The sequence below is a fragment of the Chiroxiphia lanceolata genome, chromosome 2 (genome assembly GCF_009829145.1).
Source record: "Chiroxiphia lanceolata isolate bChiLan1 chromosome 2, bChiLan1.pri, whole genome shotgun sequence".
Taxonomy (NCBI): domain Eukaryota; kingdom Metazoa; phylum Chordata; class Aves; order Passeriformes; family Pipridae; genus Chiroxiphia; species Chiroxiphia lanceolata.
The window spans coordinates 10,581,940-10,601,040 of NC_045638.1; the positions used below are offsets into that span (position 1 = coordinate 10,581,940).

The 19,101-nt window shown below is 38.4% G+C and overlaps 1 protein-coding gene across 11 annotated transcripts in view; it reads left to right on the plus strand.

Annotated features, from left to right (window-relative positions):
- DMD (dystrophin) overlaps positions 1-19,101 on the plus strand; it is a 922,945-nt gene that overhangs the window by 333,623 nt on the left and 570,221 nt on the right. For all 11 annotated transcript variants that reach the window (XM_032679549.1, XM_032679551.1, XM_032679556.1 and 8 more), the window contains 2 exons: positions 1,409-1,603; positions 13,025-13,197. In XM_032679549.1, the coding sequence (XP_032535440.1) occupies positions 1,409-1,603; positions 13,025-13,197 (368 nt within the window). The remainder of the gene's footprint in view (positions 1-1,408; positions 1,604-13,024; positions 13,198-19,101) is intronic.

The following is a 19,101-nucleotide window of genomic DNA, read 5'->3' on the forward strand; positions in this document are numbered from 1 at the left end:
GCATATATCTTCTAGAGTGTGCATATGCATATTTTAAGACTCTAAAAAAATTTAAGAACCAGATGACTCAGCTCGGTAACTGAAGAGAGAAATATGTCATGAATTAAAATGAGACACCTTGCTGAGGTAGTGTGTGCTTGTATTTGTTTTTTTTTGCATACTGTGTAGCCAGGTAGTGATATTGTTTTCTTCAGGACCATTGATCCATTATCTTTCACATGTATGGCTCCAAAATCCATGATTATCAGTAAGGACTGAAGCATCTAAATTTTTGGAAGTCTACCAACACTTACTTTTAAATGTTCTTTGAGATCCTCAATAAGTAAAGCTTATATTTTTGAGAAGACAGACATCAAACACAAAGGATCTTGGTCCCACACTAGGAATCCTCTGTGATGTGACAAAACTATCTTATGCTTACCAAACCACAAATAATTGATATCTTAAATTTTGACTTTTCTAACAGACATGCAGGTGATCCAGGGTTTGGAGTTTACCTAAAAGAAGCTATTACAGATCTCCCTGCTCCAAAATACACTTTTAGTATTACTTTTTTATCTGTGATCCATTAGCATATCAAATCAGAAATATAGAGAATTTATATGAACAGTCACTTTTTTTGTCACCTTATATGTCAATATGTTTCCAAATGCCATAGGTAAAAAGTCTTCTTGGAACTAAAACATTCCGGGATGTCCTTACATTTGGTGTATGCATGTGCTTTCAGAATAGGGTGTCTATTTCATATTTTTCCAGATTAAAAATAAAACAAAACAAAAAATTCCTAGCTTCCTGAAGAGGTAACTTGCTGGTTTTGGTTTTGGGTGTTGGGTTTTTTTAGAAATATTAATGCATTAAATACGTTTCAAATCACAGATTTCCAAATTACACTTGCTACTTTAAAGAGAAAGGTTTTAGAATAATGTTGAAAGTGTAAAGTCGACATAGTTGATTTGTGTTGCAACTTAAGGAATTGTGTCTATTACACAAATCATTATTTAATTGACACCTTGAAGTGATTTAGTATTCTAGATGTGGCATGCATGGAATTTCTATAATGAAGGACACTTTTTAAAAAGGTGTGATGATTTAAAATTAAAGGGCTAGCACTAAAATCTCAATAACACCATAATCTCAGGATACTCTTTTGTTTCCTATCTTCATTTTTTTGGAGAGTAGGAGAAGAAAAGTTTGTACACTTTTGCATGGATTAATTTCAGTACCTACCATTTCAAACAGACCAGTGGAGTATGAGTTATCTGTGCCAGAAACCTCAAATATTCCCTTCATTTGTCATTGGAAGTTACTTTTGATTGTTTCTGGGTTGTGAACTGGAAATTGCATTAAATTGTAAGTTTGTCTAGTGTTAAGAAACTAAAGGAAGCATTCTGTTGTATATCTGTACTAGCAAACAGTTCGTGAAGATACAACTTTTGTGATGACTGAAACTGTGACTGTGGAAACCTCTCATGTGCCTTCTACATACCTGGCAGAGATTCTTCACCTTCTGCAAGCCTTGTCCGAAGTAGAAGAGCGCCTTAATTCTCCTGTTCTGCAGGCTAAGGATTGTGAGGATCTCTTCAAACAAGAAGAGTGTCTCAAGGTAAGATAGAAAGATTTTCTTAACAGTGATTGGATTCCATAATTTTTGGGCAGCCTGCACTCATTCTGAGACATCTGGTTTGCAAGTACTAAGACCCTCTCTGTGATATGTGCATATATGAATGTTTATATAGGAGGGCCCATTGGTGCAAAATACAAGAACACTGAAGAGTTTATTTATTTTTATCTGTTTCACCTCTGTTTGGAGGACAAGAGCATTAGGGTATCTGCAAAGTACGTCCTTGAATGGGAGAGAAAGGATGGAGAGGGACAGTTGTATATTTAAAAATAGAATTTGTAGTTAAAGATTTGTTTGTTTAAATAGAAAAAATTTCTTCACCAAAACAGTTGTTAGACATTGGAACAGGCTGCCCAGGGAAGTGCCTGAGTCACCATCTCTAGGGGTATTTAGATGATGTGTAGATGTGGCTCTTAGAGACGTGGCTCAGTGGTGAACTTGGCAGTGCAGGGTTAATGGTTGGTCTCGATTTAGATCTTTGCCAGCCTAAATGATTTTTTGATTCTATGATTGGTAAGTTAAAGTAATTACTAAGTAACCCTGTCCACACCCAATCGTGGCTGTTTTATTTTGGTGTAAGATTTTAAAAATTATTTCTATTGGAACAGGAACAAAACCAAGTAAGATTTAGGTGTTGCATTCCATCTTAGATCAAAGAAGCTTGAAGTCTTATTGGGTCTGTACTCTGTGTAGTTATTATAATTTAATTAGCTAAAAAGAGAATATTGTCCAATAGATAGATAATGTAGTTAAGAAAAAGCTAATTCTGTATCGTTAGTATGACTTTAAATATTACTGTTTGGTTTCTTCAGTGCTTGCAATGGTGAAATCCCTTGAAATTGGTGGAATTTTTCCAACACAGAATTGACATAAGAAGAGAGTAAGATTAAAGTTGTAAGCCTAAATAGATGAATGAGTTATCTGCTCTTGCAGAATAATGTTTGTATGAGGAAAGCCTTGTAAAAAATCATGCTCAAGTGCTGCATATAATTACAGCAATTCCAAATTGTCATCCAGCATGAAGAGAAGACTACATTTCCATTTTTCTGTGATTATTTTGGGAAGGAAAAGTTTTTATAAAAAGTAAACATTAGCCTAAAGAGGCTGGAATTTGCCTACAGTCAGCTATAAGAAAGAACTTTAGAGGGAGAATCAGGGCAGTGCCTCTAGCTTGGTTCTCTGGATTTTCCTCTGTAGAAGCCCATTTATCTCTTTCCACATCAGAGGAAATGTAAGAAAACTACATCCATGTGCTACTATTAGCTTCTGTAAAATCCCATCTATTTATAAATCTTATACATTCATAGATCTTATACATTTTAGGCATATGTATAGAGTCACATGCACACAGACACAAATATTCTTATTAGCCCTTGAAAATTAGGCTGTTCTCAGTTTCCTAGCAGGGCAGTACAGTATGTGTAGTGAAACATAACAGTGAAGTATTGGATCAAAGGAAGCATATAACTGATAATAGGGTGGTGTGAAATAACAGTAGGGCATTTCTTTTACCACTTCTGATTTAGTACCAGTAGATTAAAGTAATTCTGAATATTGAAACACACAGCATGCCAGTTCTATTATAATTTTTCATTTTAAACAATAGCTTCTGTGCAAGAAAGCTCATAGACCATGCAAATCATGGCTAATGAGCCCCTACTTGGTCCTTATTGACGAACCTACGTTCCCTAATAGATTGGATGGAGAAATAGTGACCTAACTCAATAGATTGGATGGAGAAACAGTGACCTAACTCAAGCAGTTTATTGGCAGCTGACTTCCTGTTAGTTCTTCTCAATGCTTTACATTTGGGCTAGCTTTATCTGATTTATATCCATAACTAATCTGTTGTTCACCCACATGTATTTGGTATTATTAGGGTTGACACCAACTTTAATAATATTGATTACTGAGGTTACAAGTAACTACTACCATAGGCTTAATTTAACTGAACTATTAAATTGTTATGAGATGCATTTGTGGGCACAGTTCCATCTTCCTCCCAGATAAATCTCTTAGAAGAATCAAATGGGTCTTGCACATTCATGGGCTTTCGGAAGGATATAGTTTTGATCTGAGCCTGCTTAATGAATATTTATTTCCGAGGAAAAGCATCCATCATTGTCATTATCCTGCAGTAAAAATAGAAAAGTAGTGCATAAATTGTTCAGCAACTGGTTGGGAAAGGTTTGAAATTAAATTATCGTTGATTTTTTTTTCCTGACAGATTTGCGTGAATCAAATTACAGAACTGTCATAAATAGCTCTGTGTTTTAAAACTGAGCTTTTGATTTTTTTCACTCTCATTCAGAAAGAATCCATTTTAATTAATCCTTAAAAGGAAAAATAAGGTTATTCACAAGAATCAGTGGTAACAGCATTTAGTATTTTTCTCCAAAGTAAAAATGATTGCTCATTATCAAATGGGATAAATATCAAATACAAATTAAAAATTGCTAATATTAAATGTCATAGATAATTCAAGCACTGACATTTTATATCAAAGGCATGTAAAATAGTAAAATGTGAGATCTTATAGCAAAAATTTGGTAGGTTCTAACTTTTAGTAAATTGTGATGCTTTTATGAGCACATTTAGTAAATCTGCTGAAACTCAGGAATGTTGTTCTCTTCATTTTAAGCTTTAGGGAGTAGAAAAATCAGAGAAACCAAGTCTCATCACTTTATCTCATAAAGCCAGCATTGCAATGTTTTCACTATCCTATTACAAGCTGTTTACGTATTAGGACATACAGTACCTCAGTTTGTCTTCACCACTGTATTTACAGTATTTGACAAAACATTTTAAATGTTACAGTTCTGTCAAAGATGAAATTCAAGTTGATTGTATGGAAAAATATGGTTCATAGATTGATGAACCATAAATGATAAATTAAATAAATTTAAATAATACGTGATTGAATTTGGCCTGATATACTGTCAAGATAGAACAACTTTTGTTATAAGCACAAATGTTATAGTACAAATGTGTGCCACTGATGATGTTCATATTGATGGAAATCACAATCTTTGAGTTATCCATATAGAATTGATTGTAACTACAATGGATTTCATTACATGAACAAATACAGGGGAAAAGTGCTTTCAGAATTTAGCTAATTATCCTCCCTTGCAATGGATGTTTCAAATGTTAAATGAATGTAAAAATTTGCATACATTCAACCTAATCTGATTATATTACTCATACTAAGAGAAAGTTTTCCTGTGTATTGATTATCTCATGCCAGCTACTTGACTTGCTCAAGCTCCAGATTGTTTCGTGAGAGATGTATACACTGAAATAAATACATTGATTAACCAGAGAATTAAAACAAACACATATTTCTGTTTGCTAACACATAGCAAAAGTAAGTGTGCTAAAATGAAACCGTATACCTGGAATTTAAGTCTAATTTGCATTTATAGCCATACATGAGAAAGTGCTTAGTAGAATTTCATCGTGAAAGTCACTGTCATCGTCATGGCATAGTTGTGCCTATTCATTACTTAATTCTATTAACTATGGATTCAAAACTTATTTTCTGAGGCTACTTGCTTTACATTATTAATGCTGCAAACCTGCAGTAGGGTCCATACATGTTAGTGTTTCTTCTTATATTTTTTTAATATTCTTAATCTTGGTAGGAATATCTTATGTAGAACGTGATTATACATTTAGCTATAATATTTTTCAATGGTGTAATAGTTTTAATATGGAAAGCCATCTGGCTCTTTGAAAAAGAGATTTATTATATATGTAACTTCTTGCATAATCACTCTAACAATCCCTTTTCCAGTTCATCTTTTTTTGTATTTCCTGTATGGTCTTTATTTTGTTCATTAAAAATTGGGTTGTTTTCTGTCATTGTTTTTTAAATATAGGTATTTTAATGTTCTGGTTTATTTTTCCTCTTTTTTTTTCCCTTTATTTGGTAATTCTTCATTTAGAAGACAGATAGAGCAGGTTTTTTACAGTTTTCTCCTGTGTCTTATTTCAGAATATAGGGGTTTTACTGTACACATTACACATCCATGATTCTGGCAGCTAATATCCCCATTCAAAATGGTTTATTAAACCACTAATACCCATACCAGATATTGTAATTCATACAGATTTTAAAATTGTAATCAATTTTTGGAAGTTTTCCAGTTATCCATGATCACTAACAACTGTGCTGTTACTGGTTTTCATATTAGTGCAAAAAGTGTGGAATATTGTAATGAATCTGCTATGCATATAAAACATTATTCTACACATGTTTGGAATTACTAAAAAAATATATTCTTAATTTTGCACATTGGAATATGTATTTGGTGTGTATTAAGTGAATCTTATCCAGGAACTTCCCATAACGTGAAATTCAGAGTGATTTTCTGCTGCAGCTCAATAAAACCCAATTAACCATAACTTAGAACTGAGTGTGCTCAAATGCACTCTCCAAATAGATCTGTCAGTAACACTGTGCTTGGTGACAGATTTGTACACAAATAGCCAAGGAACTGAATTTTTACAGAAAGTTGTCTTTTTCTGGCAGATTAAGACAAATTCCACGTAGTGAAAATGAACTGGTGTTTAAGTCTCTAGCACTCAGATTTCTCTTTTAAGAGCAATGAGATGGATCATTCCCTAAAGGCTACTGTCACTTCAGCTGCTAATGATTTTCTGTTATTCTTTTTTTCTTAAAAATTAAAGCTTTGTGCAGTTCTGTTAACCATGTTAACAGGATCTCCCAACAGTCTCCCAAGGCAATGTTGATAACCAACTGCTTGAAGCAATTCGCTTCAACATGAAAGATGGGGTATGTGTGTGAGATACATGGATATGTGCATATACATGTATACATGATCCCTCTTTTTTTTTTCTCTTGGACATTCTTCTTTACAGAACATCAGCTGTATTATCTTGCTTTGTCAGTAGCAGCTGTGCTTTAAACAAAAGCAAAAATGTGGCATAGAAATTGTACACCTGTTCACAGACCACTAGCTTTAAACATTAAGAGATATGTCACTTATCAATTCTGAAATGCATACATGTATTAAATCTATTTTAAATATTTAGAAAATTGATCTACTTGGTTAAAAAAACATACTATTTTAATATACATATGCACAGATATTACTCTTCGTTCCAAAACATGTCAAACAGAATAAGTGCCCTCTCGAGTAGCTGAGATGAGGTGATATTCATACCTACTAAGAAGACTACTTAATTTGAGTGCTTAAGTAAGTCCTGGCAACTTTTAACATTTCAATTCCATATTACATTTTCTCCTGTTCTTTAAATATGCAAATTTTTAGTCATTGCTGAGGTTCTGTGAAGGTGCTTCCTCCTTTATATTCAAGGAAATCTTGGAAGATTTGGAGTCATTTTATGTTTTTGTCTTCTGATATTTCTTATATTCAGATTAATAACATGGAATACCTGAATAATCCATGGCCTCAGTGTGTAAAACAAAGATTTAGGTAGACCTGATTAAGGAATGCTGAGTGTGAGGCATTATGCTGGGAAAGTCAAATGAGGTTTGTTGAGTAATGAGACAGACTCAGCCAGCTTTCACTCTACATGATTTATTGCTGACAAGGAGGAAACATGTTCCTTATTATGAATCATCCCAGAGAGAAGACATCTATCATTCCCTTTTTCTTTACAAGTATTCATTTAGTCTGCTAAATGTAAGTCACATGTCTCAAGACCTATACATTCTAATCATACTCATAAGGGTCTTTATGGAATGTAACTTTCTCTTCTCTCTTCTCTCTTCTCTCTTCTCCCTTCCCTTCCCTTCCCTTCCCTTCCCTTCCCTTCCCTTCCCTTCCCTTCCATTCCCTTCCCTTCCCTTCCCTTCCCTTCCCTTCCCTTCCCTTCCCTTCCCAAACCTTCCCTTCCCAAACCTTCCCTTCCCAAACCTTCCCTTCCCTTCCCTTCCCTTCCCTTCCCTTCCCTTCCCTTCCCTTCCCTTCCCTTCCCTTCCCTTCCCTTCCCTTCCCTTCCCTTCCCTTCCCTTCCCTTCCCTTCCCTTCCCTTCCCTTCCCTTCCCTTCCCTTCCCTTCCCTTCCCTTCCCTTCCCTTCCCTTCCCTTCCAAACCTTCCCTTCCCTTCCCAAACCTTCCCAAACCTTCCCAAACCTTCCCAAACCTTCCCAAACCTTCCCAAACCTTCCCTTCCCTTCCCAAACCTTCCCTTCCCTTCCCTTCCCAAACCTTCCCTTCCCTTCCCTTCCCTTCCCAAACCTTCCCTTCCCAAACCTTCCCTTCCCTTCCCTTCCCAAACCTTCCCAAACCTTCCCTTCCCTTCCCAAACCTTCCCTTCCCTTCCCTTCCCAAACCTTCCCAAACCTTCCCTTCCCTTCCCTTCCCTTCCCTTCCCTTCCCTTCCCTTCCCTTCCCTTCCCTTCCCTTCCCTTCCCTTCCCTTCCCTTCCCTTCCCTTCCCTTCCCTTCCCTTCCCTTCCCTTCCCAAACCTTCCCTTCCCAAACCTTCCCTTCCCTTCCCAAACCTTCCCTTCCCTTCCCTTCCCAAACCTTCCCTTCCCAAACCTTCCCTTCCCAAACCTTCCCTTCCCTTCCCTTCCCTTCCCAAACCTTCCCAAACCTTCCCTTCCCTTCCCTTCCCTTCCCTTCCCAAACCTTCCCTTCCCAAACCTTCCCTTCCCTTCCCTTCCCAAACCTTCCCTTCCCTTCCCAAACCTTCCCTTCCCTTCCCAAACCTTCCCTTCCCAAACCTTCCCTTCCCTTCCCAAACCTTCCCTTCCCAAACCTTCCCAAACCTTCCCTTCCCAAACCTTCCCTTCCCAAACCTTCCCTTCCCAAACCTTCCCTTCCCAAACCTTCCCTTCCCAAACCTTCCCTTCCCTTCCCAAACCTTCCCTTCCCTTCCCAAACCTTCCCAAACCTTCCCAAACCTTCCCAAACCTTCCCAAACCTTCCCTTCCCTTCCCTTCCCAAACCTTCCCAAACCTTCCCAAACCTTCCCAAACCTTCCCAAACCTTCCCTTCCCTTCCCTTCCCAAACCTTCCCTTCCCTTCCCAAACCTTCCCTTCCCTTCCCTTCCCTTCCCTTCCCTTCCCTTCCCTTCCCTTCCCTTCCCTTCCCTTCCCTTCCCTTCCCTTCCCTTCCCTTCCCTTCCCTTCCCTTCCTTTCCCTTCCCTTCCCTTCCCTTCCCTTCCCTTCCCTTCCCTTCCCAAACCTTCCCTTCCCTTCCCTTCCCAAACCTTCCCTTCCCAAACCTTCCCAAACCTTCCCAAACCTTCCCAAACCTTCCCAAACCTTCCCTTCCGAAACCTTCCCAAACCTTCCCTTCCCTTCCCAAGCCTTCCCAAACCTTCCCGTCCCAAACCTTCCCAAACCTTCCCTTCCCAAACCTTCCCAAACCTTCCCTTCCCAAACCTTCCCAAACCTTCCCAAACCTTCCCATCGCAAACCTTCCCTTCCCAAACCTTCCCTTCCCAAACCTTCCCTTCCCAAACCTTCCCTTCCCAAACCTTCCCAAACCTTCCCAAACCTTCCCTTCCCTTCCCTTCCCTTCCCAAACCTTCCCTTCCCTTCCCTTCCCAAACCTTCCCTTCCCAAACCTTCCCTTCCCAAACCTTCCCTTCCCTTCCCAAACCTTCCCTTCCCAAACCTTCCCAAACCTTCCCTTCCCTTCCCTTCCCTTCCCTTCCCTTCCCAAACCTTCCCTTCCCTTCCCAAACCTTCCCTTCCCTTCCCTTCCCTTCCCTTCCCTTCCCTTCCCAAACCTTCCCTTCCCTTCCCTTCCCTTCCCTTCCCAAACCTTCCCAAACCTTCCCTTCCCTTCCCTTCCCTTCCCTTCCCTTCCCTTCCCTTCCCTTCCTTCCCTTCCTTCCCTTCCCTTCCCTTCCCTTCCCTTCCCTTCCCTTCCCTTCCCTTCCCTTCCCTTCCCAAACCTTCCCTTCCCAAACCTTCCCTTCCCTTCCCTTCCCAAACCTTCCCAAACCTTCCCTTCCCAAACCTTCCCTTCCCTTCCCAAACCTTCCCTTCCCAAACCTTCCCTTCCCAAACCTTCCCAAACCTTCCCAAACCTTCCCAAACCTTCCCAAACCTTCCCTTCCCTTCCCAAACCTTCCCTTCCCAAACCTTCCCTTCCCAAACCTTCCCTTCCCAAACCTTCCCAAACCTTCCCAAACCTTCCCAAACCTTCCCTTCCCAAACCTTCCCTTCCCTTCCCAAACCTTCCCAAACCTTCCCTTCCCAAACCTTCCCTTCCCTTCCCAAACCTTCCCAAACCTTCCCTTCCCAAACCTTCCCTTCCCTTCCCAAACCTTCCCAAACCTTCCCTTCCCAAACCTTCTCAAACCTTCCCTTCCCAAACCTTCCCAAACCTTCCCTTCCCAAACCTTCCCTTCCCTTCCCAAACCTTCCCTTCCCTTCCCTTCCCTTCCCTTCCCTTCCCTTCCCTTCCCAAACCTTCCCAAACCTTCCCTTCCCTTCCCTTCCCTTCCCTTCCCTTCCCTTCCCTTCCCTTCCCTTCCCTTCCCTTCCCTTCCCTTCCCTTCCCTTCCCTTTCCCTTCCCTTCCCTTCCCTTCCCTTCCCTTCCCTTCCCTTCCCAAACCTTCCCAAACCTTCCCAAACCTTCCCTTCCCTTCCCTTCCCTTCCCTTCCCAAACCTTCCCTTCCCTTCCCTTCCCAAACCTTCCCAAACCTTCCCTTCCCTTCCCTTCCCTTCCCTTCCCTTCCCTTCCCTTCCCTTCCCTTCCCTTCCCTTCCCTTCCCTTCCCAAACCTTCCCTTCCCAAACCTTCCCAAACCTTCCCTTCCCTTCCCAAACCTTCCCTTCCCTTCCCAAACCTTCCCTTCCCAAACCTTCCCTTCCCTTCCCTTCCCTTCCCTTCCCAAACCTTCCCAAACCTTCCCTTCCCTTCCCAAACCTTCCCTTCCCTTCCCTTACCTTCCCAAACCTTCCCAAACCTTCCCAAACCTTCCCTTCCCTTCCCAAACCTTCCCAAACCTTCCCAAACCTTCCCTTCCCAAACCTTCCCTTCCCAAACCTTCCCTTCCCAAACCTTCCCTTCCCAAACCTTCCCAAACCTTCCCTTCCCAAACCTTCCCTTCCCTTCCCAAACCTTCCCAAACCTTCCCAAACCTTCCCTTCCCTTCCCAAACCTTCCCTTCCCTTCCCAAACCTTCCCTTCCCTTCCCAAACCTTCCCAAACCTTCCCAAACCTTCCCTTCCCAAACCTTCCCAAACCTTCCCAAACCTTCCCAAACCTTCCCAAACCTTCCCTTCCCAAACCTTCCCTTCCCTTCCCAAACCTTCCCTTCCCTTCCCTTCCCAAACCTTCCCAAACCTTCCCTTCCCAAACCTTCCCTTCCCTTCCCAAACCTTCCCTTCCCTTCCCTTCCCTTCCCTTCCCTTCCCTTCCCAAACCTTCCCTTCCCTTCCCAAACCTTCCCTTCCCTTCCCAAACCTTCCCTTCCCTTCCCAAACCTTCCCAAACCTTCCCAAACCTTCCCTTCCCTTCCCTTCCCTTCCCAAACCTTCCCTTCCCTTCCCAAACCTTCCCTTCCCAAACCTTCCCTTCCCTTCCCTTCCCAAACCTTCCCTTCCCTTCCCAAACCTTCCCTTCCCAAACCTTCCCTTCCCAAACCTTCCCAAACCTTCCCAAACCTTCCCAAACCTTCCCAAACCTTCCCTTCCCAAACCTTCCCTTCCCAAACCTTCCCAAACCTTCCCAAACCTTCCCTTCCCAAACCTTCCCTTCCCAAACCTTCCCTTCCCAAACCTTCCCTTCCCAAACCTTCCCAAACCTTCCCAAACCTTCCCTTACCTTCCCAAACCTTCCCAAACCTTCCCTTCCCAAACCTTCCCAAACCTTCCCTTCCCAAACCTTCCCTTCCCAAACCTTCCCAAACCTTCCCTTCCCAAACCTTCCCAAACCTTCCCAAACCTTCCCTTCCCGTCCCAAACCTTCCCAAACCTTCCCAAACCTTCCCTTCCCAAACCTTCCCTTCCCTTCCCAAACCTTCCCTTCCCAAACCTTCCCTTCCCTTCCCAAACCTTCCCTTCCCAAACCTTCCCTTCCCTTCCCTTCCCTTCCCAAACCTTCCCAAACCTTCCCTTCCCTTCCCTTCCCTTCCCTTCCCAAACCTTCCCAAACCTTCCCAAACCTTCCCAAACCTTCCCTTCCCAAACCTTCCCAAACCTTCCCAAACCTTCCCAAACCTTCCCAAACCTTCCCTTCCCAAACCTTCCCAAACCTTCCCAAACCTTCCCTTCCCAAACCTTCCCTTCCCTACCATTTTCTCTTTTCCCTTCTCTTTTCCTTTTTTTTTTTTTTTCTCCAAAGAACACTATTATAGTGTATATAGAGATTTAGAATCCCAGGGTATTTTTCTTTTGGTGTTGGCAGGGGTCAGTTTGTATACAATTATTTCAGTGCATTGCCTTCACATTTTCACGATGACTTCAATTCTTACATTTTACAAGATAGTAAATGCAGTGTTGTAACTTTAATTAGTTATAAAATTACAACCACCTGGTCTCCCTGTCACTTCATACTACTACTACTACTAATATACCAGTCCACTCTGTTGTACACATGGTTTTAAAATACTGTTTTTAAATCAAATTCATTGCAATAGAATTGTAGAACTTATTGTCTAGCCATGAGATGGTGCGGATGATGTGTTTATTAATAAAAACAAATATTAAAACCCATTTGTAGAATCAGAATTCATAAATGCTGAATGAAGAGGAAATGCTAAGTATAGTCTACGTGGATACATTAGAAATTTCTTTATTAAGAAAAGTCAGGGGTTGCAGAATTAGAAATGAACAGTCACAGCTGATACAGATTACAAAATTTAAAGAAAGGCAGGAGAGAGAAAAGGCTTCCCTACTGATGGACTGGGAAGCCCTTCAGTTTACTTCAAACTGTCCATGAAGTCTGTCTGGTTTATAATAGCTTTCTAAGACTACCAACTTCTTCCTAGTAGCTACACACATGTCTGTAGCAGGTTTGTGTATGCTAGATTTTATACATTGAAGGTTACTAGAGAGTAACACCTTAAAACCTGCATCAAAACTAGTATTGTTAGATGTGAATTCAAAATGTTTGAATGTTCAGTAAATTAGAACAAATTGAAAATGACTATGTAGTTTTATTAAAACCAGGGAAAAAAAAATGAACAATAGAAAAAAAAGTCATCAGTGCCAAAGAATGAAGCAGAGCAATGACCTTCAGGAAAATAGTGACAGATGGGTGAAATATAAATCATAGTAAAAGAATTATATCAGTTGTCTTATGTGGTTGTTGTAAAACTGTTATTATTATCAATGTTATTGGTTCATTAGCATTTTCCACTGCTTTCTTTTGCTTATGAACAATTATTTGTTATTTATAAAACCAAAGTTTTGATTTTATTTTTTAAAATCTTGATATTACAGAGCATTAAAGATAGCCTGGGGAGACTACAGGGTCGTGTAGAAATTATTCACAGTAAGAAGACACCGGTTTTGCAAAGTGCTACACCAAAGGAAGCAGCAAATATACAAGAAAAGCTAATTCAACTTAATTTTCAATGGGACAAAGTTAACAAGATGTTCAGGGAGCGGCAGGCGTAAGTAACTTTTCAAAATTGCTCTTTCTGATGGCATCCATGAATATTTGGCCTACTGTTGATGACTATTTTCTAGTCTTCTTTTTGTGAGGATACCTTTTAAAGTCACAAACAATATTGTCTTGTAACTAAACATAGAAAGTTTATATAGAATTGTAATTTAATTTATGAGCATTTTTGTAAAATTGAAAATATTTTGACCAACTACCACTTGCATTGGACCAAAATCTGACATCATACTGCAAGCATATTCCTATTTCCTTAAAAATTACGTACCTTTACTCTGAGATAGTTTTAGGCATTTAGTCTTTTGTACCTTTGTTGTTGATTTAAATATTTGAATATGTGATGTTTGAATTGCAGAGGATTTACTAGTTTGAGAAGTTCTCACTTTATGCCTAAGGAGCATAGCTAGAATTGTTAACAGCTCTAAATTTGGTGTCATCTTTTCATGAGTTTATATATTACACTTTATACAGCAAGGCTGGACAATCAAGAGAGGTATAGAAAGGCATTAAAATTATAATAAATAAAGCTACAGTATCATATAATTTATTTTTTTCCTTCTGATATATTATTTCTAATATTTGTAATCTGGGAATCATATTATGATACAAAATATAGCCAAGCCTATTTCATATTTCAGGCATGGCTCATGTTTAGGAACACAGCAGGCAGAGGTAGCAACCCAGTGACTTATTTATGCTCTGTAGTATATCGCCAATTTTGGCATTTTGCAGTAAAAGACATAGGTTTATACTTCCTCTTAACTTTTTTTATTAAATGATATATCAGACATTACTGGCAGTGATAGAGAAATTGCTATCATTTATGGGATATACTTTTTTCCAGTATGAGTAATTTAAGAGTTAACAAATAAGTTTGCCTTAGATAGAAGCTCATGGTTTCAAGCATTTATTGAATTACCACAGAAAAGTCCTTTATAATTCTTCTGAGAATGTAAGACATTAATCTGATAATGAAAATCATTATATATATGACTAGTTCCATTCATTTAAATTGTCTGTTCATAGGAATTTTACAAAATTGGCTCTTCAGACAATGCTGAAAACTTGACATTAAAAGTTTCATTTGATATGCTATCTCAAAAGACAATAGATATCAAATATCAAATAGGTTGATATTTTCTAGAATATCACTTCTTGCGCTACTCATATGTTTAGAAATATCCCTTATCTGAGAAAATATTCTTATATGCATTATAATTATTCTATAAAAAATTAACTGAATGTCCAAATAATTATTGTGCTGTATAGTAGGATGAGATAGGATGAGATGGGATTCTAAATGGGTAAGCAGTAACTAGAAGAAAAAAAAATACTTAATGTGGGTTTAACCTGCACTGATTTTGTCCTACAATCCAATCCTTGGTAACTTTTATGCAGTTTTGTTGTTTAGAAATATTGTTAAACAGCTGTCACTTTACAGGTTTGTACAGACATATTGTTTCCACTGCCAGCCAGTCACTAGCTTTGATTTTAGATTGCTGGAAAGAGAAGAGAGTGAAGCTTAAAAATTAATAGTCAAAGAGAATTACAGTAAAAAAGCTAATTCAGTAATCTTCATGTCACCTCTGCTTTGTCTCAACATTTAAAGTGTAAAAAACTGAGACATTTAAATTCTGGTAAGGGTTACAAATTCTTCTATGCCCATTACTTTTTTTAAGAATAGCAAGCCTGGTTCTGGTGGGGTAAGAAAAGGTCTTGCTAATCATGATGCCATGTACAAAAACAAAGGATAAGTTAGAAACAGAGGCTGAAGCAAAGCTTCTCACACAGGTGATAAAGCCTGGGGATATTTGGGGTTGTGCTTTTCCCAGAGACTGGCTTTTCTCCAAACTCTTATTGCTTTGGTTATTGGTCTCATTAGCCACCAGCGTGCTTGTAACAAACGTGGATAGAGCCTTCCTAAATCTTTGTTTGTGAAGCCTAGCCATGATTGCTTTGGTAGACCGAGCTCTGGGAAAACTTTAGAATCTTCTTTTCTTAGAGACTGGCTTTGCCCCATCTGTAACTGTTTTAGTAGACCAGTCTCTGAGAAACCTTTGGAATCTTCACTAATGCATTTTCTGCCACTGGTACATAGCAAGGAGAGTAATTCACTGTTAGCTGAAAGTTTGGGCTACATATCTGACACTCAGTTATTCCTTATTTAGAGTGTAGTGGTATTTAGCCAGCAGCAGAAGTCTTGTGAGGTGAAATGAATTAGTGTTTGTCAAGTATTTTGAGGTCATCAGATAAAGGCACTAGAGAACTGTAAAGTATGATTACTGTCCAGCTGGCTTTTGCCTGGGGGAGTTATCCTCTGTTACTGTGATGGACAGTAATTCAAGGTGATGATAAGCTTGACTGCTGTCTGGAGTCACAGGCCTTTCTTTTTCTTTGAAATCTTTTGTTTGTGATGTCAGTCTTACTGTGTCACTGTTTCAAAGGTTTAGTTTGAACTCTAGATGATCCCTGTAGCTTCTGCTGTTTTGTGAGGTGCATTTGGGCTGCACACGAATTCTGGGGAGGAGGTGAAGGAAGACAATATGGCCTTTAGCATTTTACTTCTAGCAGTTTGTGTCTGCAAGGGGTGAAAATATCAATGTAAGTCTACCCTTGGGACATGGATGAATCTGTGTTTATGAGATATGCTACTGATGATGATGTTTTAGGACAGTTTTGGGATTATTATTGGAGCTGTCTTGCTTTCAAGGGAGCGTGTCTAAGTGAATGTGAGTATTTGATGTTTGAAAGGTTACAGAAACAGATATACTTGTAACTATGTTTGTTTCTGAATATTGCTTTTAGGAAATCAAAGGCTTCTAACATGGAAATTATTATTTAAGTAAATGAAAAGTCAAGTGTCATGATGATAGATGGAAGAACAAAACACTTTTCCTTATCTCTGTAGTTGCTAGAAGAGAGTTTACTCTAAATCTCATGGAAACAATTAGAAACACATATGTTGAATTCTTTTGTGTGAAATAGATTTCCTGGAAGTCCTGATTCATATCTAGATACTTTGTAATTAACTTTGTAGTGAATTCCTTTTAATTAGAAATCAAGATAGATTTTTAGTTTGTTTTACAGCAGAGCACACACTGGTTTGACAGGAATACATTATGATGGTAAGCACTCAAATAGTTTTATGAGTCCAGTTCTTCTACAGTATTTGAAAACCTTATTTCACATTGTCATTTTAGCATGTTTTCTGCATTTGAATAGGAGTTCATACTGTACTTGCTGTAGGATAACAGCCAATATTTAACTGAAAGAGTATAAGCAAAAATGCTGTGATCATCCTAGTGTACTCTTTGAGTGTTTTTAGAAACCTAGGATGAATGGAAATATTTACTCTTTCACAAACTTGTATAAATACTAGTCTTCAGCTTACTAATTTTTTAAGTAAAGCTTAGATCTAGCATGGTTCTTTTTTAGGAGTGAGATTCTTTTCTATACGAATTAATTTTGGAACATGGTAATTTGTTGTGTTTCCAACAGATAAATGGGAGTGACATCATCTTATACCAAGTGGAATTTGTTTCCTTTATTTCAGTTTCCTGAGTGCAAAGCAAACTCCAGGGAACAGCAGTGGCATGATTTGTCTTTTGTGAGCTGAGGAGTAATTTACAATTTAATTTATAGCTTCAACCTTTGCTTTCATGATGCTAAATTTCTATGTTATCTTTTCCAACAGATGTATTAAGGTAATGCAATCTGAGTTTGAAAGGTAAAGTTTCAGTCCTAGCAAGAATAACCATTCAGATGCCATAATTTGTCCTGTCGTTGTACCAGTTTTTCACAGTAGTTTTCCTTCTCTGCAGCAATCTTAGATACTTGTTTTTTGTATTGATCATGACTATTTAGGAAGGGACAGTAACACCAGGTCCCAATATATCTTAGATGAGAACATATAATATCTGGGGGAAAAACAAAGAAGATAGTAGAAGATAGACTTCTAAATTACTGTCTTATATAACTTTTTGTCTTATCAACCTACCACTTGTAGAAGATCTTGTTTGCCTTTTCAGGACATTGTCTTCCTAGGATATTTATGCCTGTGTCTTGCTTCTGTGAACAACACATGCTCCCTAAAAGTAACCTTTCTAACACTTCCAGAAATCATTGAATCAATAAAGTGCAACAAAGTTTCTTGATAATTCTGAAAAGTGGAAAAAAGTGATATGCCAGTCATATCAGAAAAGATCGCAAATTCATAACAATGATAATAAGAAGAGATTGATGCCTTTATAAAACTCACGGACAACTAGTAATTTTTATAGCAAAAAGAGCAAACCATAAAGAACTAGTAAATAGGCTTATACCAAGAATTATCTTAATTTTTGAACAACAGTACAGCTGTAAGCTATTTCTGAGTAACCTTAAATTAGCTTGGTAAGGGCTGATGAAAAGCATTTATTAGACATAAGGAATCAATTCATTGTCAGAGAAGTAATATTTTGTGGTTATATCTCTAATACCACATAGCAGCAGATTCATAATCCCTTACTGATATAGTCTGTTGAGTTGAGAACTAATCCAGTTCATGTATCGATATTAGCGAAAAGAAATGCAATACGCAAATTTTTCAAATGTAAGTAACCTGCCTGTGTTCTGTATTACTGCAGAACCAGTAAGCCTTGAGGACATCCCTGCCTCTGATGTCTGAATCAGATCCAGCCTCTGTGCTCTGCTTGCTTAGTAGAAAGTATATAGATATAATACTAAGACATTCAACCCAAGTGATGTATTAAGAGTATAGTTATCTTTTCATAATATGAGACATCTTCTGTCATTGAAGATATGAGTCATCTTACCTACCTTTAACCATCCGTGTTTTAGTTATCTATTTTATAGCACTTGTCTATCTTTTTTCTCAACTAAATACTCCCAGGCAATTCTTTCACAAGTAGCTGTTGAACTATATAGTAGGTCCACTGAGCCTTCAGGGAGACCAGGCAAGATAAGACTAGACACAGTACTTTTAGATAGATAAAGTTAGGGGAGATTAATCTTAACCTAGGAAATATAAAAAACCAATGCAGTTTAATTTATATCTGAACATGTTGTTGTATATCTCTTTCAGTAAACCCAGTCAGCATTTCTTTGTTCCTTGCCTTAACTCTGACAAAGTGAGTGACAAAAATTAAGGTTAACTGGCTTTGTTTCAGTACAGACAGAAAAGCAACTAGTGGAAGGCCTTAGGTATTTTGAGAGAAAGTTAGAAGCAGTGGCTGCTCTCTTACCTAAAAGTATCTGCCCACATATGTCTGTTGGGGTTGTAAGTCGTGTTACTAAAATTACCCTTGGCTTGAGATTCAAGGTGAAAGTGAAAACCAGAACAGATTAGTTCATCCCCAATGAGAGAAGGAAATTATTTCCTTTCTAATGTTAATCTCAAAATAGCTACCATGCCTTAGTTACATGCAGGGTAGGGGTTTTTTTTCTTGCTTTCTTTCACAGTGATTCAAATTATTCATTTAGATTTTGAAAAGGGCAGCTTATAATGCTTGACTCTTACAGGCAACATTAGTTGTTAATTTATTTCTATACCCTGCTTACTGTATAGAAATACTCTCCATAGCAGTTGTTTTATAATCAAAATCTTACAACAGATTTGGCACTTAATTTGCCCCCATAATATCACACCATCAAATTAATGTATCGGTAAGTTTCATTGGTTGCTTAATTTCTGACAAACAAGTATAAAAAAATGTATTACCAGCAGGTATAATGTAATGTATAAATATTTTATTATGGATAATCTAGATAGGTCTTTCTGTCAATATTTATAATATGAAGAAACCCGAAATGTATAGAAATATTTTTGTGGCCTAGTTTATAACTAGAAAGATTTGATTTACAGAAAAATCTGTAAAATATTTTTACTTTATATATA